The sequence below is a fragment of the Fusarium vanettenii genome (assembly GCF_000151355.1).
Source record: "Fusarium vanettenii 77-13-4 chromosome 10 genomic scaffold NECHAsca_43_chr10_1_0, whole genome shotgun sequence".
NCBI lineage: Eukaryota > Fungi > Ascomycota > Sordariomycetes > Hypocreales > Nectriaceae > Fusarium > Fusarium vanettenii.
The window spans coordinates 31,226-58,240 of record NW_003315845.1 but is presented as its reverse complement, the minus strand read 5'-3'; the positions used below and the strand labels follow the sequence as shown (position 1 = coordinate 58,240).

General features: G+C 50.7%; 10 protein-coding genes across 10 annotated transcripts; 7 read left to right on the top strand and 3 right to left on the bottom strand.

The window, feature by feature from the left end:
- Window positions 1-365: 365 nt before the first annotated feature.
- On the top strand, window positions 366-2,823 carry NECHADRAFT_49692 (uncharacterized protein; the record flags this gene model as incomplete). The annotated part of the gene is made up of 5 exons (XM_003041651.1): window positions 366-853; window positions 908-1,105; window positions 1,160-1,348; window positions 1,403-1,483; window positions 1,533-2,823. The coding sequence occupies 5 exons, from the start codon at window positions 366-368 to the stop codon at window positions 2,821-2,823; spliced, it is 2,247 nt and encodes a 748-aa protein (XP_003041697.1).
- Window positions 2,824-3,683: 860 nt separating this feature from the next.
- On the top strand, window positions 3,684-5,345 carry NECHADRAFT_49797 (uncharacterized protein; the record flags this gene model as incomplete). Its single annotated transcript, XM_003041650.1, has 1 exon — window positions 3,684-5,345. One exon carries the CDS (start codon window positions 3,684-3,686, stop codon window positions 5,343-5,345), a length of 1,662 nt encoding a protein of 553 aa, XP_003041696.1.
- A 670-nt stretch (window positions 5,346-6,015) lies between these two features.
- Window positions 6,016-6,915, top strand: NECHADRAFT_85303 (uncharacterized protein; the record flags this gene model as incomplete). Its single annotated transcript, XM_003041649.1, has 1 exon — window positions 6,016-6,915. One exon carries the CDS (start codon window positions 6,016-6,018, stop codon window positions 6,913-6,915), a length of 900 nt encoding a protein of 299 aa, XP_003041695.1.
- A 491-nt stretch (window positions 6,916-7,406) lies between these two features.
- On the bottom strand, window positions 7,407-8,321 carry NECHADRAFT_49710 (uncharacterized protein; the record flags this gene model as incomplete). The annotated part of the gene is made up of 1 exon (XM_003041592.1): window positions 7,407-8,321. The coding sequence occupies one exon, from the start codon at window positions 8,319-8,321 to the stop codon at window positions 7,407-7,409; it is 915 nt and encodes a 304-aa protein (XP_003041638.1).
- Window positions 8,322-8,903: 582 nt separating this feature from the next.
- Window positions 8,904-10,152, top strand: NECHADRAFT_85301 (uncharacterized protein; the record flags this gene model as incomplete). Its single annotated transcript, XM_003041648.1, has 5 exons — window positions 8,904-8,948; window positions 9,013-9,549; window positions 9,639-9,720; window positions 9,771-10,027; window positions 10,081-10,152. 5 exons carry the CDS (start codon window positions 8,904-8,906, stop codon window positions 10,150-10,152), a joined length of 993 nt encoding a protein of 330 aa, XP_003041694.1.
- A 3,425-nt stretch (window positions 10,153-13,577) lies between these two features.
- Window positions 13,578-15,016, bottom strand: NECHADRAFT_49707 (uncharacterized protein; the record flags this gene model as incomplete). The annotated part of the gene is made up of 4 exons (XM_003041591.1): window positions 13,578-13,930; window positions 13,996-14,126; window positions 14,198-14,657; window positions 14,866-15,016. The coding sequence occupies 4 exons, from the start codon at window positions 15,014-15,016 to the stop codon at window positions 13,578-13,580; spliced, it is 1,095 nt and encodes a 364-aa protein (XP_003041637.1).
- Window positions 15,017-18,018: 3,002 nt separating this feature from the next.
- Window positions 18,019-19,909, bottom strand: NECHADRAFT_96514 (uncharacterized protein; the record flags this gene model as incomplete). The annotated part of the gene is made up of 4 exons (XM_003041590.1): window positions 18,019-18,681; window positions 18,727-19,425; window positions 19,471-19,586; window positions 19,879-19,909. 4 exons carry the CDS (start codon window positions 19,907-19,909, stop codon window positions 18,019-18,021), a joined length of 1,509 nt encoding a protein of 502 aa, XP_003041636.1.
- Window positions 19,910-20,692: 783 nt separating this feature from the next.
- NECHADRAFT_17752 (uncharacterized protein) lies at window positions 20,693-21,581 on the top strand (the record flags this gene model as incomplete). The annotated part of the gene is made up of 3 exons (XM_003041647.1): window positions 20,693-21,070; window positions 21,140-21,338; window positions 21,403-21,581. Coding segments are annotated over 3 exons (756 nt in total), but the record flags the coding sequence as incomplete, so codon positions are not given.
- A 620-nt stretch (window positions 21,582-22,201) lies between these two features.
- On the top strand, window positions 22,202-24,129 carry NECHADRAFT_85297 (uncharacterized protein; the record flags this gene model as incomplete). Its single annotated transcript, XM_003041646.1, has 3 exons — window positions 22,202-22,288; window positions 22,330-22,493; window positions 22,566-24,129. The coding sequence occupies 3 exons, from the start codon at window positions 22,202-22,204 to the stop codon at window positions 24,127-24,129; spliced, it is 1,815 nt and encodes a 604-aa protein (XP_003041692.1).
- Window positions 24,130-25,488: 1,359 nt separating this feature from the next.
- On the top strand, window positions 25,489-26,850 carry NECHADRAFT_96513 (uncharacterized protein; the record flags this gene model as incomplete). The annotated part of the gene is made up of 5 exons (XM_003041645.1): window positions 25,489-25,748; window positions 25,821-25,843; window positions 25,908-26,272; window positions 26,335-26,375; window positions 26,430-26,850. 5 exons carry the CDS (start codon window positions 25,489-25,491, stop codon window positions 26,848-26,850), a joined length of 1,110 nt encoding a protein of 369 aa, XP_003041691.1.
- Window positions 26,851-27,015: the final 165 nt, after the last annotated feature.

Below are 27,015 nucleotides of genomic sequence, written 5' to 3'. Positions count from 1 at the left end.
GCCTTCAATCCTGTTATGGATAGATGGTTCATCAGCATCTGGATGTAAAAGGCAATGAGGCGTTGCTTCACGAGAGCTGAGAAGGTACCGGTATGTGATCACAAGCCTTTTACGTCTCCTCACCGAGACATCTCTCCGTCGGAATGTCCCCTTCGGTCAACAAGTTCTTCACTATATTGAGGTTCACCTACTGGTAGCTTGGATAGCAACTATGAAGGAGGCGACTATATAGTCTTCCCCTAGCCGCTGATATGAAATAATCAGAACAAGACCATCTAGTACTAGATAGTCTAGTACTTCCGACTCTTTCTCTCATCGTCTTTTGTCAGTGCACACCGCACAACTCTCATCTCTTGCTTTACACAATGGCTTCATCCACAGACGTCACAGTGGTGGGAGAGCATCTCGAGTCCAAGTCATTCAAGTACATGTGGTCTCGCTATGTTCAAAAGCTCACGCTGAACTATGACTTGAAGGTCACCAAGGCTGCTGTCATTGATTCCAACCTCCCTATCGATATCACCGGCAATGAGTCTGTTGCTGAACTACAAAAGGCAACAGCCAAAGTGACCGGTGTCGGCTTCGTGCCTAAGGAGCGGGGCAAGCTTGACATTGGCATTGTTGGTGCTGGAGTCTCTGGACTCTTCTCTGCCATGGTCTTTGACTGGTTGAACCAGCACCCCGAGTTGAAAGGCAAGCTCGAGATCAAGTACGACATCCTGGAGGCTGCAGGGGAGGAAAGGCTGGGTGGCCGTCTTTACACGCACAAGTTCTCTGAGGGAGACCCGGTGAAGACGCACGACTATTACGACGTCGGTGCGATGCGCTTCCCCAACAATGACATCATGAAAAGGTGCGCTCGGTCTCATTCTCTTATTTCGCCCGACTAACTTCAAACGCCTTGTAGAACGTTTCAGCTCTTCAACTTGATTGGACTGCATCAGGGCAAGGGTGGTATCATCCCTTACTATCTTGATGATATAGATGGCGTTTGCCCTTCCTACTTCAACGACGTGCGACAGGTGGGCAACGCCTGGAACAAGGGTATCAAAGATCCCTTTCGAATCAACAGTGGGCTTCCCGATGGTGGAAAGATCCCCGACGAGTAAGTGAAGCTATGAGCCCCCAAGACTAAGATGCACAGCTAACTGGCCTTCAGATTCTTGGAACAGGACCCGTCAAAGCTCGTGTCCGATTCGCTCGCCCCCTTTATTAAAGACATCCAGGAGAAGTTCGACAAGGCCCTGGAGGAGGTTGATGGGGGCACTATCCAGGGAGAGGCCTCCAAGGAGCTCTGGAAGCGGCTCATGGCGGCAGACCACATGAGCACTCGGCAGTATCTGACTTCGTGAGTATATCCCACATCACCACTGTTTCAAGTACATGTCTAAGGCGTGTCCAGCGATGAAAACCCAGAGAACCAGAAGGGGAAGGACAGAAAGTTCAACTACAACACGATTGAATGGCTGGAGACAGCAACCTAGTAAGTTCACCCAACGTGTAGGCCGAGAACCGTTCGCTGACCCTACTAGTGGAACTGGATGGTATGATCAAGCGCTCAGTGAATGCGTTCTCGAAGAACTCGACTTCGGAACTCCTGCACAAGACAAGGCCCCGGGGGTCCAGTGGTGGTGGTGCATCGACGGAGGTGCTCAGAGAGTGGCCAAGCTGATGGCAGAGAAGATCAAGCGACCAGTTCAATTTAACACCCAGGTTGAGGCCATCAATGCCAATGTCGAGAAGCGAGAAAACCCCAAGGACTACGTCCCAATGACACTTGCCATCAACAACAAGGGGAAGAAGACGAAGAAGGACTATTTCGCCGTGTTCAACAGCACCACCCTTGGTGCCCTCCAGCGCATGGACCTCAAGGATGCCGGGCTTCTTTGGGGCACGAAGCAAGCCATTCGATCTCTTGGCTACGGCGCCTCCTGCAAGGTCGCCATCAAGTTCAAGACTGCTTGGTGGCAGCAAGGGGACCTCAACATCAAGAAGGGAGGCATCGGTCGAACTGATCTCCCTCTTCGAGTCTGCGTCTATCCTTCCTACAACATTGAGTCTCTAGAGGGCAAGGACTTTGATCCGAACAAGCCTGCGGTGCTATTGTGTTCGTACACCTGGGGACAGGATGCCCAACGTATCGGCTCGCTCATCTCCAACAACACCCCTGAGAATGAGGAACAGCTCATGAAGGTTCTTCTCCACGATCTTGCCCTGATGCACGCCCCAGAAAAGTCCAAATATGAGGGTCTTTTGCAGAAACTCAAGGACCAGTACATGGATCATCACGCGTATGACTGGTACAGAGACCAGAATATGTCAGGAGCCTTTGCTTACTTTGGGCCTGGTCAGTTCTCCAACATGTGGCAGGAGATCATCAAGCCAAACGCATTTGGCCAACTCTACATGGTCGGCGAGGCAGCCTCATCTCACCACGCCTGGATTGTCGGGGCTCTCGAGAGCGTCATTCGCGCTACATACGTCATGTTTGAAGGACTCAGCAGGAATGACCCTGAATGCCAGGCCTACAAAGACGCCATGTATTGGCTGAGCCATGTGCCCAAGGAGGGGGACTCAACCTATGACCCCAACGACCAACAGAAGCTGAAGCCGGGTGACATGCCCAAGGGCAAACCTTTCTACCCTCTACCCGAAGAGATGCCTGATCGCCAGATTGGCGTGGATCTCGACAAGGAACTGACCCAAGACCCGAAAGAGAGTCTCAAGACGGACAAGGAGTTGACTCATTCTGCCGCTCTTGTCGCACTTTGCGTCATTGAAAGTTACGTTGAATTGTTTTATGGAACTTCAAAGTCGGACTGAGTTAAGTCAGCTTGAGTGGGAGTGGTTAAGTTAGATTGAGTGATAATGATAAATTGACAGATTGAAACTTTTTAAACATGGCCCACATTCTTGACGTGTGGTTGAGTGAGGGACTTGGCATCAAGGAACCTGGGCATCTGTGTTCCGTATGCTATGTGCTGGGTAAAGATATTAAGGTGCCACCCATGCGTTATTAAAGTACCCTACAAGCTATACCCATGTCCCGATGTCGGAACAGTATCAATTAAGCTTTCTGAAAGCTGAGCAAGTTATTGCGTTGATGCGTGGGGGTACCAAGGGAAGCATTTGTTAGAGATTATCATTCTTCGTGGTGTACCACACAGTTTTGTTCTGTTGACCCATGATTTAAAGCTAGAGAGAAGGAGTTTAGTCTCGCCTGTCAACCCTGATGGCCACTGTTGGAGGAACGGAGTGTCGGTTTAATGGCATATCCGCCTTACCCTTGTCACTATATGGGTCTGTTGCGAGAGGCTTGAGCGGCTTTCGTATACTCGTCCATTCAAAAGCGAAAGCGAGCCAAGATTCCCGGAACATCGGCATTTCTCCTCCAATCTTGGCCTCCGAGCAAAAGGTTCACAACGGCCCGAGTTGAAGCTCCTCTAAGTGACGACGACGGGTGGACTAACGGCGTCGGAGAATGCCGGTCACGATCATTAAGGCATGGTTAGACTCGCTGATCATGGCCATTATTTAACCTGGAATCCCGCAGTACTCGGTCACCGAATCATCTCTCTGGCATAAGCTTATTGCTCCTTATCCTGGGTTTCAACATGGTCTCAAATCCAACCGACGAGGGCGTCGGCCCTGACTCGGACCAAAAGATCAATATTTCCGAAGCAATGGCGACCAATGAGAACTCACAGCCACAAGAAGAGAAGCTCCCCGGAATTATCCACATGGAGGCCTTCAACGACCAGATCACCACTGCAGAACGAGTCATGCTGTTCTCAAGCATGTTCGTCGTCGGATTCGCCTTCGGCCTCGACGCGCTTGTCCGATCTACTTACCAAGGATACGCAACCTCGAGCTATTCCCAGCATTCGCTGCTTTCGACAATCAATGTCATCCGAGGAGTCATCGCCGCTGCATCTCAGCCCCTGGCTGCCAAGCTATCCGACCTGATTGGCCGCTTGCCCCTGTTCCTGATCGTAGCTCTGTTCTACGTTGTTGGCACCATCGTCGAAACCTGCGCCACTCAAGTACAACACTTTGCCGCCGGAGCTCTATTGTACCAGATCGGGTACACATGCACGCTGTTGGTGCTCGAGATCATCATTGCCGATATCACCTCGATTCGAAGCCGTGTCATTTTCGTGTTGCTTCCCAATACGCCTTATATCATCAACACTTGGATCAGTGGCAATGTTACTTCAGCTGTGCTTGAGGTAACCACCTGGAAATGGGGCATTGGCATGTGGTGCATCATATACCCGGTCTGCTTGATCCCTTTTGTTACGATCATGACCATCGTCGGACGGCGCGCTTCGAAAGCCATTCCTCACGAGATAAAATACACGCCATCGAAAGGAAACACAAGACTACAGATGCTCGCAGATGTCTTCCATAAACTCGATGTCGTAGGAGTCTTTCTTCTTACAGCTACTCTGTCTCTCACTCTCATCCCCCTCACCTTGGCGGGAGGAGAATCGAAGAAGTGGAAGACCGCCGGCATCATCACCCCCTTGGTGCTAGGCATTCTCATGATTCCTGTTTTTGCTGTCTGGGAAAGAACTACGACCCATCCGATGATGCCCAGGTACCTCCTCCGAGAGAGGGGCGTCTGGGCAGCGCTTCTTGTCGCCATCTTCATATCCTTCTCTTGGTGCACACAGGCCGACTTTCTATACACAGTTTTGATCGTTGGATTTGATTTTAGCATTGCCGATTCGACCCGTATCGCCTCTGTGTATAGCTTCTGTGCTATCGTCGGAGGAGTGTCCCTCGGCCTAGTCATCAGAAAGATCCGACGCCTTAAGCCCTTCATTGTCGGCGGCATTAGCCTTTGGCTTGTTGCATATGGTATCATGTTTCACTACCGTGGAGGCACTGATACAAGTGCGAAGGCAGGTGTGATCGCAGGCCAAGTCGTGCTAGGACTGACTGGCGGCTTCTTCTCCTATCCCAATATGGCTGCCGCTCAGGCTCTCACCAAACACGAGGACATCGCAGTTATTACCAGCATTATGCTGACGATGAACAATGTTGGAGTGGCTCTTGGAAACACGGTCTCGGGCGCCATTTGGACACAGACCTTATATGATCGACTTCAAAAGGATCTGGCTCCTAATTTTGAACTCGCCCAGCAAGTCTATGCCGCGCCATTGTACGTGGTGCCTGAATATCCCGTTGGAACCCCCGAACGAACCGCTATCATCGAGAGCTATCGATACATTCAACGCCTTTTGATGATTGCTGGTATGTGTCTTGTGATCCCAATGCTCGCATTTGCGATGTGTTTGCGGGATACTCGGCTACCGAAGCCGAAGAAGCCTGAGCTATAAACGCAGCTTCTCGGAGACTCTGTCGGCGTAATCAAAAGGAGAATTGAGTCAAGGCGGTGTCTACTAATGCCATAAGATGAATTCTGCATGTCAACTGCATCGCCGCGGGTCTTGGTTGATGTGGAAATCGGGGTGCCGGGCCCTTACTGCATTAGATTGGCCTATCTCTAATTTATCCATTTTCTCTGGAACTCTTCAATTGCTAGTTTGGTCGAAAGAGATCTTGTCGCCAGAAATAATAAACATCTCCATGACCCTCCCCAACCTTTACTGCTTGAACCGTGTTGCCAAGTTCACTGGTTCTAAATGAGAGCCTAGCTACTCCCACCGGCAATGCCCGAAACAAGATCTCGAGCCAGGATGACGATGCTGAGGGAGACTGGTCAAGTGATGAAGATAACAAGGGTTAGAAGCTTAGAAGCCAAATAGTCTTGCCAGACTCTCTCAGCCTAGAGTAACCTTATTAATAATTTCTCTCCGGCATAATGCTACACGCCACTGGGTCAGTAATCATAAAAGTATTCGGGGAGCTGACTAAAGGGATTATTGGTATCAGTTACCTAACTCCCCGAGCAGCTCTTGAGTACTATTAAAGGCTGCTTGCTGCCACCCTGTAACCTTTCTACATATCATCGTACTCAGACCCCAATAGAATTCAGTTGTTGCAACCATGGCAGTGCAATTCTCCATCTACACTTGCCAGCCGATTCCGACCGCCGCCAGCTCCCCTGATCCATCATCAAAGGACTCTGGTCTTTGGTCACCCCTCTCTTGCACTCTTATCTATACACCGACTACCGCCGTTTTGGTGGATTGTCCTGCAAGCATCGCCGCCACTAGGGAACTTGCATCATGGATTAAATCTACCTTACCAGCCGGCTGCACCTTGAAGCACTTCATCGCCACTCACGCCCATGGGGACCATTTCTTTGGGTTCCCAGTCTTGAAAGAATTCTTCCCTTCCGTCACAGCTATTGCCACCAAGAGTGTAGTTGAAGGGGTTGAATCTCAATACGCCCCTGAGCTCTACGAAGCGCTCTGGAAGGTTCATTTTCCCTCAGCTGAAGCCGGCACTGGCATGCCGGCGGAAAGGGCCGAGTTTGTAGCCCTTCCACCGTCCAACGAGGTCGATCTTGATGGGCACTTGGTCAAGCTCTACGACGTCCCACACGGTGATACCCACGCCAACTCCTTCGTCCACTTGCCCGAGTTAGGACTGGTGGTCGCGGGTGACATCGTCTACAACGGGGACTGTCACCAATGGCTTGGTGAGGCCGCCACCCACGACAAACGGGCGCAGTGGATCGAGGCCCTTTCGCAGATTGCGGCGTTGAAGCCTAAGGTGGTTGTACCTGGGCATACTTTCACGCCTGCGACAGAGCCCAACGAAGCTCTTGCTCTGTCAATGCTGAAGAGCACCGAGGAATACATTCGGGCATTTGAGGATGAGCTTGGGGATGCAAATGACAAGGATGAATTGTTCCAGAGAATGAGGTCTCGTCAGTCCAGATGGAATCTCTGGATTCTGAATGGGGGATGTCAGGCCGGGATCGCGACGAAGCAAGGTTGATGATAATCATAGCATGATGATAAATCAAAATGGATGGAAATGTCATATCTTCATCACTAGAAGCTCACAGAATTGCATATGACAAATGGCTCTATGGGCGGGGAAGGGGAGCAAACGCCGGTTGATCGGACTTTTATAAGACTGGGTGCTCACACCTCCCACATGCTTCGGCTTCCTGGATTAATACACCCCATGTCACTCACAGGGGCCGAGTTTAGCTTTGAACAATAGCTTGGCGCCGTTGGCGCCGACGACATGCTAACATTTAGGAGTAGAACTCCGGTGATCCGGTGATCCGGTGCTGGGTGCCATTTTCCGTGAACGGAACAGATTGTTGAACGTTCCCCAACCCGAACACTCTACAGCTTGCAGCGGAAAAGGCCACTTTCGCATTTGAGGCAGAGGCTCTTAGCAGGCAGCCGTCCCATCAGACAGGTAGAACTCATTGTAATATAGGATACCTATAATACGGTACAACCGGCATTCAAACGCTACTTCTTTCCAGCCACGTAGGCTTGGATAAAGGCATCTAAGTCCTCCTGGGGTAAGCTCAGTTTCTCGTTCCACAGCCCCTTTGTGACAGAAAAGTTCGCCAGACTACCTTTACCATAGATAGCCCCGGCAAGCATCGCCAGAGTACCAAGCAACTGCCCATCCTTAACCTGCGTGGCGCCGTCCTGCCACAATCCCTCAACGGTTCCATGCGATATGTCAAACTTTTCCCCCGTAGCTCTCTCGAGGGCCGCCACCACCTGATTTTGTGTGACGGTGAAGCTATTGACGTACACGTACTCATTACTCGTAGCCTCTGGGTTCTTCAAGCTCTTGGCAATGGCCCTGCCAACTTGATCCAAGTTTGTGGCCTCGTATGGGATATCGCCCCCATCAAAGATCGTAGCGGTACGAGAGGGGACATTGAGTCCTGCAAATCCAGGAATGTTCAAGCCCCAGTCAAACATCGACCCAGAGACGATTGCTGTCCAGGATATCTTATCCTGCTGCGTCTTGAGGTAATCGACGGTATCGAGCTTGTCTTTCAGAAATGGGATGTAGGTAGCAGCATCAGGGTTCGAGGTGTCGACGCCGTATTCCGATGGAACGAACACCTTGACGCCTGATTCAATAGCCGCTTTGGCAATCTTCTTTTGGATGGCCAGAGCATCTCCAGGAACGATGCTGGAAACGGTGCTGACAATGGCGTCCTGGCCCTTGAAGATCTCGATCAAAGATGCTTCGGAGTAATCGGACTTGACATGTTTCACTCCTGCCGGCAAGACAGCCTTGGAAGTATCCCGGGTCAATCCCGTGACTGTGAAGTTCTCCTCTAGCAGAGCCTTGATAGTGGACCTGCCCACGTTTCCGCCTGCGCCAAGGACGAGGACGTTGATGATAGACGACGAAGTCATGGCGATAGAGAGGAGTAACAATTTTATGGGATGTAGGCCTTTATGAGAGTAAGCGTAGATATGTCAAGGGTGGAGTGCCGTTTGATGTTTGGCGCTCTCGCAAACATTTTATCATGTTGGGTGCTATGTCCGTGGAACTCCACGGCGCTGAATTCGTGTCTTGTTCTGTCTAAGATGAATAATGGTAGAAGATTCATTCATCTATTAATAAAGGTAGAATATTAATTCATCTGTGACGATGATTAGTGATCGTCCTGCTCGCGGTTTAGCGCGGCGTCCGTACGGATGAAAGAACGCACGTGATTCTGTTCTCACGGGGATCATTATGAACCGAACCCGATTAATCGGGCCACCTTGAGAACTAGGTAGGCACAACGCAATGATCCGTTATCACTAATCATATTGCGCCATAATGGAACGCAAGCCAAGACGGCTCACTGGTTGTCCCGACCTCCAGATAGAGACGACATCTTTGTTAGATGGGCGAGAAGACGGAACCTCTATAAATACTTTGTTATTATTTCTTGTTCTAGTACCTATTCTATCAAACAATCATCTCAAAACTTCTCTCAATAAATCAATATGGCGAACAAGATTATCACAGTGGTCGGTGTTACCGGAAAGCAGGTAAGAATGCTATGGTCCTGGTTCAGACTGGTGACGATAAGTCTTGCTCATTTTGATAAAAAAGGGCGCTTCGGTTGCCGACGTGTTCCTCCAAGAGGGAGGCTGGCACGTCCGTGGCGTTACACGCGATCCAACCAAGGCCTCAAGCCAGGAATGGGCTGCTAAAGGTGTCGAACTCGTCAAGGCGGACTTGAACGACGCTGCCTCTCTGAAAGCCGCATTTGCAGGATCAACTGTGGTATTTGGAGTCACTGACTTCTGGGGAATCGTCGGCGATCCTGAGGTGCAGAAGCGAGCCCAAGAGGCTGGCAGTCCCGTCAATGTGCTGGCCTACGACCTCGAAGTGCAGCAAGGTCGCAACATTGTTGACGCAGTCAACGCCACTCTGGAGACCATTGACAGATTCGTGCTCTCGACTCTCTCTCCCACCAAGAAGTTGAGCAAGGGAAAGTATACGCACAACTTTCACTTTGATGCTAAATGGGAAGCTGTCGAATACCTCAAGGCTACATACCCGGCCCTGGACAAGAAAACGTCGTATCTGCAGGTGGCCTTGTATCTTGAGAACTGGAGGTCTTCTCCGCTGGGGAGGCCCAACAAGGTAAATCTACCACGCCCCCACTGTTATACGTGTGACGCATAGTTGGTGTCGACGTGAGATGCCAAGATCGGACACTAACTAGGCGGCAGCAACCTGATAACACATACATCTGGAACCTTCCTGGAAACCCTGACGCCCCAGTAGCCCAAGTTAATGCGCGCCACGATACTGGTAGGTGTCTCCCCACTTTGGGAGAACACACAACTAAAAGGGCTCTACAGGCTACTTCGTCAAGGCTCTCACCCAGGTCGAACCCGGGAAACACCTTCTTGGTGCTTCGGGCTTTTTGAGCTGGAACGAGTACGCCGCTCTGTGGGGCAAGGTCCACGGCGTGCAATGTACCTTCCAACAACTGGATCGCAAGGTCCTCGAAAATGCGATTCCCGGCGGTGTCGGGGAGGAGCTTGCTGACATGTACGAATACATTGGAGACTTTGGATATCACGGTGGTGACCCCAGCGTCATCTTCCCTTCTGACGTGAGTACCTTCACTACTTTCGCAAACTCTTGGCTAATGATGGAATTGTATAGCTTGGGGTAGAGGTTCCCTTCTGGACTATTGAGGAGTTTATTCGCCAGGAGGATTGGTCGTCGGTGCTTTAAGATTGATCTCAAAACAGAGGCGAGGAGAGTTCTGCCCTATTTATCTCTGACTCCCAGCACTATCTATCGGCTCAGTTTCGAGCGGTGGACGTGTAGGAATCAACGACTTGGGGTGTGAACAAAAAGGCATAATAGAGGCAGCTGGTTAGATGACTTGTTACTTTGCTCTGATCAAGCTATCAATCCCATACTCTCTCGTCCGCTCTGCTCAGTAACCGGCCCCAACCTGGCGAGTGTCGTGGGTGCACACTCATTTTGACCTATCAAGTACTAGCAGGTATAATCATCAATGGATTTCTATTGAGATTTAATGGAAAAGCACTTCCTAAACGGCAACAATTTGTGTTCAACTAGCTAAAGCCCGATCATGCAACCGTGTCCTAATGATGCGTTCCGGCCTCATTGCTCTAGGTTCCCTTCTGAGCTCTTTCAATGCGCATTCAAAGCAGCATGACCTGACGTCGGTCATGACAACGCCGGCACCAGAGAGAGCCAGAGCAACGTTTACCTTGAGACGATCAGAAAGAATAGGGGTGACCTGGATGTCAGCTTGAGGCATTATCAAGCTCCAGTCCTCCAACATATTCTCCAATCCGTATACTCTAATAGCCGTTTCACCCTCCCTCTCTTGCGGATTCGGGTTACCAGTACAAGAACACAAGGGGAAACGGGAGTTGAAAAGACACTCGAGTGCCTCTGTAGGGTCAAAGACGCGCATAATAAGTCCAGTCGATACCAACGTCATGAGCCGGTATACGGAGTCGCTTTCTCGGAAAATGGCGGTGCTGAGTGAGAGTTTCGAGTCATCTTCGTCTTCATCTCCCGTGAAGGCTTTGGCTGACTCGTCGTTGCCGTTGCCCTCCGATGCCCTTTCACATCGCATCATAGCAGTCTCTTCCGAAATGCCTTCAATACAACCTTCATAGAATTCGAGGCTGAAGCAGCCTGATAGCTGTATCTCGCGGCTCAAGCTAGCCCATGGCGCTACTGCCACATAGGCACCATTCTGCATAGCGACAGGCTGGGTTCCACCAAAGGATGGGCCGCTCTCAGTGAAGATCCGATAGGGTATCCCAGCAGTAACGATGGTGACGACGGAGAACCAGTCGCTCCACTGCAGCAGCCCTCTGAAAATCAACTGGTGAAGCAATCCGAACATTGATCCTACAACGTCGTCAGGTTTTGCGAGCCCGGAGACATCTACTGCTCCGAATCCCTCTGAGATAGCGTGGGCGAGGAGGATGAGGAGTTCTGTGACAGCCAGATCCCGCAGACATCCACTCTTGCATTCGTCCAAAGAGAGGTGCCGCTCACAGGCAGAACAAGAGCACCTCTTGGATATACTTTCTAGCATGTCCAAGACAACAGGGAAACAGGAAAAAACCGCAGACAGTCTATACGCTTCCCCTGGCCCCATGTCTGAGCCGGAGCTGCCGTCTGAATCATCGTCGGGCTGCTCTTGGGTGCGACTGAAGACAGGAGCCGTAGATTCGAAGTGGCCAGTGTCTTTTTGTAGAAGACTGGGGTGGACGGAAAGCATTTCTGCTAGACAAGTGATGCCATCTTTTCCGTCCCACTTCGGCGCAAAAACCAGCGCGGTTCCCCATGATTTGAGCTGAAGTGCGAGAAGCCATTTCAGTATGCTCTTGGCAACTGCAGTGACGTGGTTTTTCTCAGTACGATTTAGCTTCGCTACTCGTCCAGTGTATCGTCTGTTTGACTCTACAGCTGACTCGTGGTACAAAGGCTGTCTCACATGGGCCTGTGGCCGAACACTCTCAGAGAACGGGCCTTCTTTCGAACTTTTTCCCACAAAAAGACGATAGGAACCATCTCCGGCTGCCACAGATGCCTCGAATACGTGTTTCTTTTGAAGGCAGTCGTCGGTGTCGTTACAGACTTCTTGAACCATCAGGTGTACGCCCTTCTGATCTGGACCAAGATGCTCTGTGAAGGAAACAATGCCGCGGACAGACACTTTGAGATGCCCATGAAAGTGAGAGAACAGCCAGGCAAAAACGTCCGCAAAAAAGACACCGCAAACGATGAGAACATCGCCATCAGCTTGCTGGACCCCCCGAATCAAGGCCGGAAGCTCCCAGTGACCCAACGCGTGAGGATGTAGGTCAGAAAGCTGGGGAGGAAGATGAGGTGGCTGATGGCCGGCATTGATGACGTTGAGAAAGATGCTGTCCACGATCTTTGCCATTACTGCTGCGATGGGGGCGCGGTAGATTTGATAGTGCTTGTACTGACGAATGCCGGGCAGTGCATCGGTGCGGTCGATGATCAGCGAGCAAATGATATCAGTGATGTGCTCATTTCCGTAGTACGAGGCAAGCGACGCGACAGTAGAGACAAGATAGCAGTAGTCTTGGTCGTGAACCATCATCCTGCCCAGGGAGCCGGAAGTGATCAAGCTGATGGGTGCGTTGAGGCCGCGCAGGCGCTCGTTTGCGTGCTCGATCGACTCTCGAATGATCAGCCCGTGTTGATTAGGGTATGCCAATTCTCGAGCCAGTTCCGCGCATTTCTTGAAGCTCGCCTCATCTATACGTTCCCTTGCCAGCCATTTGATCAAGTCCTTGGCGGCCTGGGTGATTACGCTTGTTGGCTCGCTCGCTTTTACCAACGAGCCAAGCAGATCAAACGTCCGGGCCGTAAGGTCCAAGGACGATGTGACATCAGGGCTGCTCCCAGGAGAGCGGGACATGAGGCCGATGGTAGATAGCCTTGTAGATCTGGGCTGTGTGTAGCGCTGTCAGTCCTGCTTGGAGCATACAAGAATAGAGGCGGCCCTGCGAGGGTTGCTTGGGAATGACGATTCTGTTAAATGCCTATGCCTAGCAGATAAGAGAGGCAGTCACGTTAGGCATCAATGCAAGTCGGACTGAATGTGTAGTTCACAGCGAGGTTGAGAGTCGTCTACGGGGAGTAACCTTGACGGGAAGGGCGCTTGGCAGAACGTGATTGGTCACAGCTAGATTAAGGTGTGCTCGGATTGCCCTGTTCTGCTCAGGAGGGTTGCCAAATGTGCAAAAGATGTAATTTGGCGCCAATTGAAATTGCAATGATGGCGTTCAGCCACGCCGATTTACCCCGAGCCTGACATGCAACTGCACTTCACGATTGGTCCGTATCGAAAGTAATCTGTAAATTGCGGTATTGGGATTTACAAGTCAAGTTTCAAGAGACAAATCAGTGGTGCCGTTAGGGCTCAGGCTAGAACGTATGTTTGAGGCTCATAGGCGACAGACAAGGAATGACCTTCGAAAATGCCATGATTGTGGCGTGCGCTTCATAAGGTCTTTTTGAGATAGTTGAAACCTGGCTCTTGATGGGATCACACAGCCGGGAGGCCCTCGACTATTAATGAGATAACAAACATATATTTATACTAACAGTCTCCTTTCCCTCTCTCTTTTCTATGATGATTCATAATATACCTTAGTCTCATTCTTCACTTGGATGCCATATGCCCTATCCGTGTTGTTGGGAACCTCATCAGCGCCGGTTGTAATAATAGTATTGTTATGGCCACCACGCTCCGGATAGGAATGGAAGTCCATGTCGCCAGATGACCCGTCCTCAAGGTCGGCCAACTGTCGCTGTGAACTGTTGTCGTTCATTTCCTTTTTTCGTACAATGTTGCTAAGTTTGATGCCCCTGCTACTGGTCAAGCCACTGATAGGGTTGGGACCAGTTGAGTTGGATTTGGAGCTGAGTATCGAGCTGGATATGACCCTGCGGAAGACAGGTCTGATGATGGGGAGACAGGCTTTGTCGGGGGAAGTTAGTGTCAAAACTAACATGCTGCTTAGACTAGTGACAGGAATTACTCACAAGAGATGATAGCCAGGTAAGCCTCTGTGCCTGCCCAGATAATAACTCCTCTGATATCCTTTGCCATCTCCGTTGTCTTGGGATTCAGTGTGATTGCCTCGACAAGAACGATAATTGAAGCGACACAAACACTAAAAGACTCAGTCAGTCATTCACTCACGTGTAAAAAGCAACGGGGATATATATGTGGACCAAGACTCACAAGATACCGAACATAAACATAGCGACGACAGCAATCTTCTGACCCAGGCGAAGCTTGAGGGCCTTGACCTGAAACACAGGCAGCGATAAGACAGCTATCTCAAGGAATAGATGGACAAGGGTTGTGCCAAACATAAATTTGGCGGGGTCGATTTTGCAGACAGCGTCCTTGATGTTGTGATTCCAGTATGCCTGGACTGGGATACAGTGGAAGATGGTCATGAAGGTTCGGATGGTGAGCCAGATCACAGTGCTTCCCTGGAGGATGTAGATTCCTAGTCGGATGTTGGAGACATTGAACAGGCGCCAATAGAAGCCGAGGATTGCCAGCTTGGAGAATCCCAGCGACATTGCGTATAGGAACTCGGCCATAAAAAGCCCGAATCGAGCATACTCCTCAACCTTCTCGGGTGGCTTAGAAACATCTGCCTTCAGATGACCTAAGCCCATCACAGTAGCCCCTGCAGAGAAGTGTCAGTACATTGATATCTGCCCGCCCCGACAGAGATTTTCGAGCCCCCCAGTTATGATATACTTACAGTACATTGTGAAACCGAAGTAGAGAGCAGCGGCCACCTTATTATGAGGATTAGAAGGCGAAATAAAAGAAGAGAGAGAGGGGGGGAAGGGAGAGAAGAGTGCCGTCATGAGTTTGTAGGACTGAGTAACTCACCCAAGAAGTCATACAGAAATAATCGTCCCACCACAAGACTACACTTGTGATCTTTCGAGACACAAGGCGACATATTACGAGTGTTGTAGCGACAGAAAACGTAATGAGCGAAGAGCTCATTACGCCAGCGTCCGGTGTGTAACCCATAGCGGCAGGTATTATCGGCGATTCGTATCGTATTGAAGACGGTCGAGGACAAGATGGACGGAGAAGAGGCTGTCGTGGGAGCGAAGCTGACAAATACGGGTTCGAAGCAACTGGTCCCTGAAGCAAAGTGAAATGCAAAAACAGAGGAGGATTCACCGCGGGGTGATATACCTGTTGACGATAGTTGAGAAACAGATCAGGCCCCGCCTCAAATGGGAGAGAAGGGAAGATACAGGGTCTTTAATTCACCAAGGTGGAGGAAGAGAAAACAAGAAAAGGGGCACGACTCGTGAAAAGAGCTTAGACCTGCACTAATCGAGGCCCGTGACGGCTGAATAGACCGAATACAGAATATTGTCGTATTTAAAATGCAGATCGCACATCGTCTGGAGAACCCTACGTGATCGGCAAAGACCCTAGTTAGATGATCGACATTATCGCAACTTGGATGACATCCCCAAATCCCTGACGTTATTAGTTGGATCGCAAGCTACTGGCGTCGCACCATGCATGGTGTCAAGGCGTCGAGGTTCAGCTTTTCACTCCCGGCCGGCAGGATAAGGCAGCAGATGACTTTATCTGGATGAGGTTTCGCTGCTAATGAATGAGCTGTTAGCAGGAAGGACCTAGGTCTACGGTCTTGGGAAACCTTCAAGGTATGATGCCCATCTAGATGCAGGCTTTACGAGGGCGTATATGAGCCTGGGTATAGAAGGATAAAACTCAAGTGGCCCTGAAACGAGGCGAGTAAAAGGTTCATATGCCGAATCACTCCTTGTGTGTTGCAGCTCAGACTCAATGTAACAACTGAGTAATGCTAGCGCGGTTCGGCAGATGCCCCTGACGATTAATAAAGTTTAATTGATGTGGGGGGCGGCTTGGCTGCCCAGGGGCCATGAATCATGTCCTACGCTACAGCTCATGTAACTAACTGCTTTTAAGAGTCTGTCCAAAAGTGCCGTTACTGTTGGGTTCACTTGGGCCTGACATAGCGCATCTTGTAACGGATTCATGCGCCTAGTTGCTTTAGCCTGTCTATGCATTTGCAACGGGAGTGGCGTACTTCAAGAACTGATAGCGGCCGCTGCCAGTTGATGCCACACTTTAATATTAGCAGTGAGACCTAGTGTCTAGTATAATTCAAGACCAACTATCAGTATCAAGAGCGGCACAATCGCTGCTGATAGTCACCGTCTCACGTCTTCGGCACTCGCCCGGCTGGCCGATGTTTATTTTCTTGTAATGGTGTGGGATTTGTTCGGACCTTGATAGTCCGAGGGCCTCTCTTCTGCCCCCAGTCAAACAAGGGATCATGCGGGGGAAGTTGATCTCCGTTCCGGGGTAGTGCGGAGGGTGATCATACGAAAGAGCTCGGCCGATGCCAAAATTGTAATGTTTTTATTGGAAGCGGCCAAAAATGGTGTGACATCCGGAAGTCTTGCATCGGATTCCGCTCACTGAAAATTTGGTATCCGCTCCTGTTACAACTACCTCTGTGCTCAGCTGACCGACTTTCCCCTAGCCAACTGCTCAGAGATCTTCTTGGCCAGTATTTGGTGGAATGCTTGTGTAGGATGAGCGCCATCGATATACATGTACTCCAGGGCATTATACTCGCAAGCGTCTGACTTGAAGTCTGGCACAGATGTACCCCTAGACACCACCCCATTAGCCCAAAATCACAACAAGAAACAGATGATGAATAGTTGACTTACGACTTGTATTCAGCGCAGAAGCTGTTGCTTTTGTAAATGGCTGTCTCGGGGAATTGAGAGGGGTCTTCGGTAACGGCAGTGATTAACGGAACGATGTCAAAGAAGAAAAAGGTGCTGTGAGCCAGCTTCCGATCCAGCTGTTGCACGAGCTTGTAAAGCTTTTTATTCCAGCTCTGAGATGCCGCCTCCAGTTTCGGAACAATGTCTTTGGGCCTGTTGTTGGGGAATAAAGACTGCGGTGGCGTGGAAATTAAAAGGAACTGCCGAGCACCGGTCTTGTACAAGTCGAGGGTGAGTTCACGGATGCGACCGATGATAGCAATTATCTTTTCCTCCTGGTCAACATCGTTGATAGTCCGGTAGATGTCGTTGATGCCAATGAAGACAGCATAAAGTGTATCCTTTGGTGGAAAGAAGCCGGGCTGCTGGCTGGAGTAGACCTCAAACTTCTCGTGAACCTGAGTATCTACGTCATTCGGTCCGGTCGTCACGATGTCCTTATCCGTGACAGCACCACCCACGGCCATGTTGTAAAGCAACACAGATGATTGGTTGTACTGTGTGGCTAAGTAAATAGGCCACATTTTACCGTTAGAACTCGTCTTGCCAGTATTTCCGAGAGGGTTAGAGATTGAGGGCTGAATGCCTGAGGTATTGAATCGAGTATCCGTCCATGAATCACCGCTGAAGGAAAGGTGAGAAAGAAAACGATTTGAGGTTGACCAACAGTTGACTCACAAGGTAACGATATTCCTGATGTTTTTGAAGTTGAAACCTCGGTGACCTGATCGCTCGAAAGACGGTGCTGCTGTAGCACATGGCAGCACACCGGCAAGAGAAAGTAACACAAATAGCTTCATCTTGAAAGCTTGGCGTGTACTAGATAGAATGAAGGCCTTAGAGGATGGCATGGCGTTGCAAATATTCATGCGGACTTCGGCTGCTGAAATAGTAGACCCATCTTGAGTCTCGGATACAGATGCCCCGAGGAAGAGGCGGCTAACTCACTTCTGGGGTAGGACCCCTGTTGCGGCCAATTACGCTTGACCGACCTAGGAGATTTATCCGCGTTGACTTGCCTCTGTCTGCGACTCGACTGGCTGGCTTCGAACACGACCCCCAAGGCTTGACTGAGGGTTGAACCCTGGCTTTGGGGGATTGAATATAGCCGCGAACATCACCACGGTCCTTGATGGGGGCGATATTCCAGAACAGGCTAGGATCAAGTTGGCAGGGCTATTGACAACACATTGGGGAGTCAGGATCTCTCTATAAATGAGTACGACATTACGACATAAATTTACATGAATAGCCTAAGCAGCCGCCCTCCCCCCTAGTCTCAAACGGCAGGATAAGAAAGACCACACCGCCAACAACAAACAAAGCAGCCGATATCCATACAGGCAAGTCCGTCTCTATTCCCACATAGGCAGCAATAATAGGTGCCATAAGCCCACTGAGCCGATTAAACATAGCAACAAGTCCATTCGCCGTGCCTCGGATGGGCGCAGGGAACAGCTCAGAGGTGTACGAATAAAGAAGACCATAAACCAGATTCTGAAAAAATGCAATCGCGCAAGTGGGTCCAATAATACCAGCTTCTGAATTCGCTCTGGTGAAAAGGAAGAGGAAGACACCGGTTTCGATGCAGGCAAAGGTTCCTGTGCCTTTGCGCCCAACCTTCTTCAGATCGACGGTGAACCCACCGAGGATGGAGGCTGGTATGCCGCACACAGCCTGAATGGCGTAGTTGCGGTATGTCTTCTCCAGAGAGGAGCTGCCTTGGTTGACGCCCTTGTTCTCGAGGTGGATGGGAATGAAGGAGTTGTAGAGAGGATAGGCCATGCCAATGGAACACCACAAGAAAAGCATGAGCGAAGTAGATATGGCAATTTGAGGGCTGGAAAAGAGTGAGCGGATCTCGTCGGGCCTGAATTTTTCCATGTTTCGCTTGATTATGTTTCGGTGGTTGACGTTGGGTGCTTGGTCTTCAACTGCCGTGCTGCTGTTGTTGTTGTTGCGGTTGTTCAACTCAGCGTCGATGGCTTCAAAGTGCGAGATAGTAAGCCAGGTTGTGGTCTTGTTCCTGGCAGCAACCTTCTGAACGACATCTACAGCCTGCTGATCCAGTCCCTTGCCTAAGAGATACTTGGGCGTCTCGTAAACGCGGAAGAGAAGACGCATCAAGAACATGACCAGTGTAAGACCACCGAATGTCCAATACGTGTATCTCCAGCCGAGGTTATCCTCAAACCGACACTCTCCAGCAGGAAGACCAGATGGGCATGAGTAGTTCGCAATCAGAGGCCATACAATCAATGCCGCAACAGCTTGACCAACGGACCAAAAGGCGGACTGCATGGTGAGGAGGTACTGATGCGTGGCCGGGATGAACTCGAGGAAGATGGCACTGTCGACAGGCTGGTTGCCTCCCGTGCCGACACCGATGATGGCGCAGAATGTGGCGATGGCGACAAAGTTGGGGCTCCCGGCGCCGACAAGTCCGGCAACGGAGGACAGGAGCAAGGTGACGTTGAAGGCGAGGCGGCGGCCGATGAAGTCGGCCGTCATTGGCCACACCGAGGAACCGACGACAAGGCCGGCGTATTTAGCCACCGTGAGAAAGGCGATTCTCTTGACAGCGAACTCGTTCCGGACTGGGGCGCTGATGATGGTGATGGCTTGCATCCAGAACTAATCAGTCAGTAAAGGAGCGTTGGTATGACGAGGGGCTCTCACATTATCCACAAACCAACCAAAGCCCGTCATGGCAAAGACCTTCCATTGGAAAGATCCCATTCCAATATCAATGAGAGCCTGGTTCATAACGGCAACCTTCCTCTCGTAGACCACGTCTGCTCCAGACGGAATAGCACGAGTGTCGATTCCATGGTAGTCTCGGTCTTCAGTGACCTCAATCTTGCCATTGGCTCGTGACTCGTTGGTCAAAGTCCTCTCGTTGGGAGATATGACTTCTGGAGCCTTGACATCTTTGTTCATGTCAAAATTCTCCATAGTTATGAGTCAGGGGCGGTAGAGTTTAGAAGCAAGATGTAAGAAGATGAGGCTGGAGGTTTGTGTCGTTGATGGAAGGAATCGTTGGAAATAAAAGCTCCTTGCTCTCTCATATCTATACCAGTTATCAACACCAGCAAGGCCCCGAGTTATCATCGTTCATGGTTGAAGCTGGGGTTTGCGGGGAGAACTTAGCCAGACCGGGAGCCGCGTCCCCGAGTCATCTCCGCTTTTTCATATCAAGCTCAGCCCAAGATAGCGGCCAGGCCGGCGCTTCGAATCCCCCAGATAGGGTATAGCGTTGCTCTCCCCACGATAAATGACTGAGGCCATGGCATGCCTAGAGGAAGGGTATGAGGAGTTTTTTGCCTTCATTTGGCCATTGACAACAAGCAGTAATTCCGGCATTTCGAATACACTAGGTGAATGGCGCACACTATCTCGCTGCATCTTACACTCGACGTCATCGTAAGCTCATAGCCGTCTCCACAAGTTATCGATTCCGAGAAGCCGAGGGCGCCTCGAATACCCCAGATATGGTATAGCGTTACTCGCCTATCATGGCTATGGAGTGCACCAGCTGCGAGAGATTGCCTCTTGCGGGGAAGACGGTTGATATGCTTTGTTGTTACCTTCAATATTATCATGAGCAGTTACAAAAGTGGACAAGGGATGGAGCGCGTCTAGAATAACCTCTTTTGGGAAAATAGTCCCCTAGACCAGCTATCTATAAAAGCATAAACATGGCATGTTTACCATCTTATCTCTTCAACACCAACGCCAACTTCCAACTTCAATATCTGTACCCCTGCCTTTTCGAGTCATTGACTCTGCATTCCAAGACACAACCGCCATGGCTCCTTCAGCTCTTATCGAAACTCCCCTTGCCCAGGGGCCAATCAGCCCCCAGCAGATTGCCTCCTCAAAGCAGAGCTCCGCGGTGCAGTTCAACCCAGCCAAACACCTGGCCTACTCCCCGCCTTCGTCTATCTTGACCATGAGGGACCTTTCCCTTGAGCCTACTGCACTGTCGCCGGTTGCAACAACAGAGCCGTTCTCGTTGCTCTCCCATGAGGCCGTTCTGCAGCATCGACGAGATCTCTTCAGCAAGGATGTTCTTGACAACTGCCTCCACCACACCCGCCCTGGTTCTGTGCAGCTTCGCGGCATGGCTCCTCGCTATGCCCCCTTCATTCACCAGTTTTGGCACTCTCCCGAAGTTTTGAAGATTGTTAGTGACATTGCCGGTGTCGAGCTCGTCCCAGCTATGGACTACGAAATCAGCCATACCAACGTCCAGCTTGGTCCCGGTGGACTTGACGCTGTCAGAAACACCACAGTTGAGCCCCCGGAGGCCACCGTAGAAGCTATCAAGAAGTTCGAGCAGGACAAGCCCAAGAAACAAGAGGTCACGGACCAGACAAAACCAATCATCGAGTGGCATCAAGACTCCCACCCCTGGGTCTGCGTCGTGATGCTTTCAGACGCTAGACATATGTCCGGTGGCGAGACGGAGCTCATGAAGGGCGATGGGACGACCCTCAAGGTGAAGGCACCGCAAATGGTAAGTAACATGTCCATCTCATGCCAGTGTGTTACTAAAAGGTGTGCAGGGCTGCGCAGTTCTCCTCCAGGGCCGTTAAATCACGCATACAGCAGCACCTGTGACTAACATGCCGGAACGAGTCACTATCGTCACGTCCTTTCGGCCAAAGAACCCCCTGCTCGTAGACGACACCACCAACAAGAACGTCAGGAACAAGTCTCACCTCACCGAGCTATACTACCAATGGACTACATATCGTCTGGATGTGATTGCTCAGCGCGCTCGCATCGCTGCAGATGCCCTAAAGGAAAGGTACGCAAAGAATGTCGCAGAGTCAGATTCTGAGGGTAAAGCTGGTTTGTGTAGAGTCGAGACTGTCAGCCCGAATGAGATCAAGAAGTGGTCTGAGGAGATGATCAAGTACATCCAGGACATAACGAAGGAGATGGGGCTGCCTCTACAATAGTTTCGATGCTTATGGAAATATTTGTCTTGTTGTGTTGATCATTTTACTCACGACGATAAACTGGAGGTTTGATGCTTTGGAGGCAAGTGCAGCTGTGATGAAAGGTGAAAATTGTCACTACCCTTACATCTCGACTGCCCATTTGTGCAATTTTTGAGCTGGCCTCACTTAGGGCTTTATCGCCACGAGATACCAGATAGCAACTCAAAGCTACGAGAAGAAAAGGCGACCTTTGCCTTGGACTTATACCTAGGTATACTGCTGAGGTTGTGATGGGCACTTACCCTAGATCGGTAGTTAGGAAATACGGCATCACCCGAAATCAGTTAGTCAGCTCTTCCATCGTGACAAAAACTACACCGCAGGCGCTTAAGATAGGATATAACAGAACTCTCCCTCTCGGATTTCCACGAATGCCTTATCATTGAGAATCTGCTTCTGTCATGTCTCACATTCGTGAGACTCATGTCCGCCCATACTGTGCTACCTCACTCCCCTGCTCCCTTATCCTTATCTTTGGATTTTGCGGGGTAAACGGAGGCGCTAACCGACGACTCCACTGATATCCCAGCCGAGTTGGTCACTCAACTCTCCCCTCGCATCACGTATTTGGTATCAACTGGGAAGCCTCTCGACCAGCAGCGGGTGTTATCCTTGCTATTCCAAGTCTGTCTCGTCCGACGCCTTTGAAGAGGCAATGGAACCCAAGAAGCGCCAACATCGGTCTCGAGCAGGGTGTGCTGGACGTGCAGGAATAGGTACGCTATCGCCGGTTTGTTTCAGCGAATCTTGACTTATCCATCACAGGAGAAAGAAGTGCGACAGTGTCTCATTCCCATGTGGCAATTGCCAAAGGCTGGGCTTGGATTGTAATACCGAAACTAAGCTTGTCTGGGAAGATGATTCTCGCAGACAGGGGATGAAGAGGAGAGGCCCATCCAAATCCACGAACCGTACCAATACTACCCAACCTGTGGATGGTCAGTCCAGTTCGCAAAAAAGGAATCACAACCCAGTCACAGTTCCGTTACTTTCCAGCCAGTCTGGCCATGAAGGGGGCCTACAACGCCTCTGCAAAATCTCAGAATGGCCCTTCGAACTAGATCCCATAGAGTCACACGCCCTCGACCACTACATCCAACGTTTCTCCAGGACATACCCAACCTGCGCTGGTCCGACTAACCCATTCTTAAGGGTATTTATTCCTCTCTCGATGCAAAGTCGAGTTGTTCTCGATGCTCTTCTAACCCTTAGCTGCGTCCAAAGCTGGGAGCATGGAAGCTTCGTCATGGAAAGACCCATGTTATTCTTCCGATACAAAGCCCTCCGCGGCTGTAGAGAACCTATTGAGTCGGCCATCGACAAATCTGGAGTTCGGAAGGAGATCCAATCAGCATCAACCGTGGATGCCGCCATCCAGGTTGTGGCATCTCGGGCAGCAAACCTGGATGATGGCGACGTCATGTATCTCCTCGCCACATGTGTCCTTATGATCCTTTACGAGAAGCTCAGTGGAGAAGGGCAAGAAAACGCGACTACACATCTACGATTCTTTGCCCAACTCTTCCCGAATAGGCTGTTTCTGGCTATTGCGAATGGAAATCCTCTCGACGACACCGGGCGCCAGTGGAACGAGGCCATGGCCTTTCTCTCTAGCCTTTTCCTTTATAACGATCTCGTCAGGTCAACCTCGCTCCGCACTTCGACGCTGTCAGACTTTTACATTAGACACGGTGACCCTGGATCACGCTTCGAATTCCCCAAGATCATCGCCAGGCTAGGTGCTGGCGACCTTTCAGTAACAGACGAGGAGATCGCAAGGTGGGATGGACGGTTGGACTGGTTTCCAAGTTTCGCGCTTGATGCACCTGATAGAAGCGAATCCCGCGGGAGGCTTCCAGTTGCAGAACCGGCCTTTGTTCTAAACCCCTACTTCCGACGACTTGACGACTTTGCCCGATCAGAGACTTGGAATGAGAAGGGTATCGTCTCGGAGCTATACCGCGTAGCAGCCTCAGTCTACCGAAAACAAAAATTTGTAGATCAGTGGCTCTCATTCGGCCATGGCCCACAAGAGCTAGACGAAAATGATTCGGAGATGGGAAATCTTCCGTCGTGGGGCGTTGAGCTGCTTCGTCTACTCTCACCCGTCTCGCCCTATAATAATACTCTTTTATGGCCAATCTCTATTATTGCAAAGGAGCTCACGGATGAGACAGAACGCGAGTTTGTCTTGACTAGGGTCGAATCACTGGAGAAGTGGTTTAGGATGAAGCATTTTAGCGATGTGAGAGAGTGTCTTGTTACTAGTTGGATGGCAAAGGATGAGGGCATCATTAGCGCACACAAGCAACCATTTCTTTTTGGTTAGAACACCTTCGCGAGGATGCATCACGCACGGGTGGCCATATCTAATACCTAACAAGCATTGGAGAACCTCACACGTAGAACCTGCACGGAACCCGCGCGAGGCTTCAAAAACCGTTTTTGTTTTTCAGCTGGCTAGTGTGAGGGCGGCCCGCGCCAACGTTGGGCTAGCTTAAGCTTCGCCTCGAGAAGACGCCCGATGCTGACTCGCGGGGTGGGCGCCCGTTACAGCTTGGCCACGGTAGCAGCGTTTGAAGCCCGATCAGTAGTTGGCGCACCTCTTGTAATTGCTCTAGTGGCGATCATGACTCAGTCTTTTGCTCGGTGCCGCAGCGGTCAAGGTGCCTGCAGCGATAACTGCCGTTATAGCGCCGGTGCAGCATTAGACACGCGGCGCGCTATTGACTCGGCGGTACTAGTCAGTGAGCCGTTGAGCTACCAACGGATCGTCGAGTTGAGCCTCTAGCAAGGTGCCCTGGCAACATACGTAGTAGGGGAGGCGGATGAGGTAACAGATAGAGAGACCTGTTCGTCCACTGTCTGTGTGTATCTGCACGTTTAATGTGAACTGCCGACTTGGCGCTACTTTTCTGGAACGTTGCACTAGTAAACTCTCTAGGTATCTCGGAACAGGCCACGGGGTTTCTGACACGACCAGAGATTGATCGTCAAGCACCAAATTTCCCAATCAGAATCAGCATGACTGAGACTTAGAGGAAGCGACCTAGTTAAACGGCTCCGACAGTTCGCTGGCCCTCTTTCTAGACCGATGCCACCTCGGGAAACTCGGCGTCCCAGAAAACCCCGGTGGCAATGCTACGTACTCTGTCCATTCATACTGGGGCTCCAGAGTCCCCTGACTGGGGCAAGGGTCCCGCATCACGGAGCCGGTATGATACACCACAACCGGCCTAGTAACCCGCGGGGATTGACATTTTGTGTCCATTTATTCTTCTGTTGGTCTCCATTCTTGACCCTGGACTGGATCTATCCGCGCCCGAACGTCTCAGATTGCGTGCCTCCTCTTCCCTCCTCTAGAACGAGATGCTACCAAGTCCCGGTAGATCTTTGCTACATGCGTAAGAGCTAGTTTGGTCCACAACGGTTGGAGGTTGGAACGTCAAGATGAACCTGCTAGGGGCAATGATTATTATTGTGATACTGTACGTAACTGAGCCAGAAGACAGACAGCAGATCTGTAACAGTTAGTTTTACTGCTTAAAGATCGACTGCATAAACACACTGCGCAAGTTTACCGTGTTCTTGGGGGTTTGTTTCTTTCTTTCTTTCTCGCCTTTCTTTTTTTATATCGTTCTTCCACCAGCCAGCTGTGTCTGTTCCTTTTCGTCGAAACAAAACAAACATGCCGGGCTTTTTGGTGCCGGACCACTACAAGGTGGTCGCGCCCACCCTCGATGACTTGTTGGTCGCCAGCATCATCTGGGGCTTTACGCTCGCGACGGGCATGTTCTCTGGTCACAAGGCCATCAAGCAGACATATGCGCAATGGAAGCGCTCAGGACGCGCCAAGCCATATGTCATCATGGTTTGGGCTGAGTGGCTTGTTTCTATCGTCATTAGTGTGCTGTCGTGGTGTTTCCTGCGAGGGTTTATCGAGCCAAGGTGAGTACCGAAACTCTATCATTCCTTCTGTTCAAATGGAATGTGACAACTGACGATGCAAAATGTGATCAGCTTCTGGATCTACTTCACTTTCTGTACGACCAAACCCCCGCGCTGATTTATCGATCGAATGAAGAAAGCTGACTGTGACATGGGCAGTGGCTCTCTGGGTCGTTCAGATTCAATGTATCTGCGGCATCATCATCAACCGAATATCGCTCCTCATGGTGGACCGTCGGGACGGAGCAAAGATTCGCTGGGCGACCGCCATCCTACTTGGCCTCATCAACATCAGCGTCTTTGTCATTTGGATCCCCGCGCAGCTGCAGATCTCGTCGACATGGATCAACGTGAATCACATCTACGACCGCATCGAAAAGGGCTTGTTCCTCATCATTGACGCCGCTCTGCATTCCTACTTCATGTACCTGATCCGCGTCAAGCTGATCGCCAATGGTTTGGACAAGTACAAGCCACTGCTGCGCTTCAACTTTGCCATGATTGCAGTCTCGATGAGTTTGGATGTAAGGCTCCCTTCAGCTCTCGCTTGTGAAAGGAAGGATCAAGCTAATCTCGTGGCGTCAAGGTTATCCTCATTGGCAGCATGTCGATTGGCAATGGCTTCATGTAAGCACCAAACCCCTCCGATTCCTTATTCCATCACTAACGGAAATAATGCAGTTATGTCCAGTTCCATCCACTGGTCTACATGCTCAAGCTGCATATCGAGCTGAATATTTCTTCTCTCATCGTCAAGGTCGTCCGCGCGACCGGCGACAACAGCTCGTACCAGAACGACTACTACAACCAGGGCACCGAGCTGCAGTCCAAGCCCATGGGCGGAGGCACAAACGGAAACGGAGCCTCCAACAAGGGTCGATCGGGTACAAATACCGGCCCGCTGTTCTCGAGCACAAACGAAGCACGCATCGACACAGACGGAGATGGCCTGAGCAGGGTAAACATGTCCCGAGGCATCACCAAGATAACCCAGACGCAGGTGACGGTGTCACGAATTCCCGAGGACGACGACGGGAGCTCGCAGTCTTCGACACGGCAGCTGAAGGGAGCCGGGAACATGTACCGCGATCCATTCCCGTGAAACCGCGTGTAACGATAGGTAATCTTTGCCTCGGGAACGGGAATAATGGCTGGACTCGGGAAATTAGACCACAAGGCAAATGCATTAGAATCATCATTATTATTAGAAGCACATAAAATTATAGACATCATTTGTCCCGAATTCTGAGACTAGGCCCGGCCAACT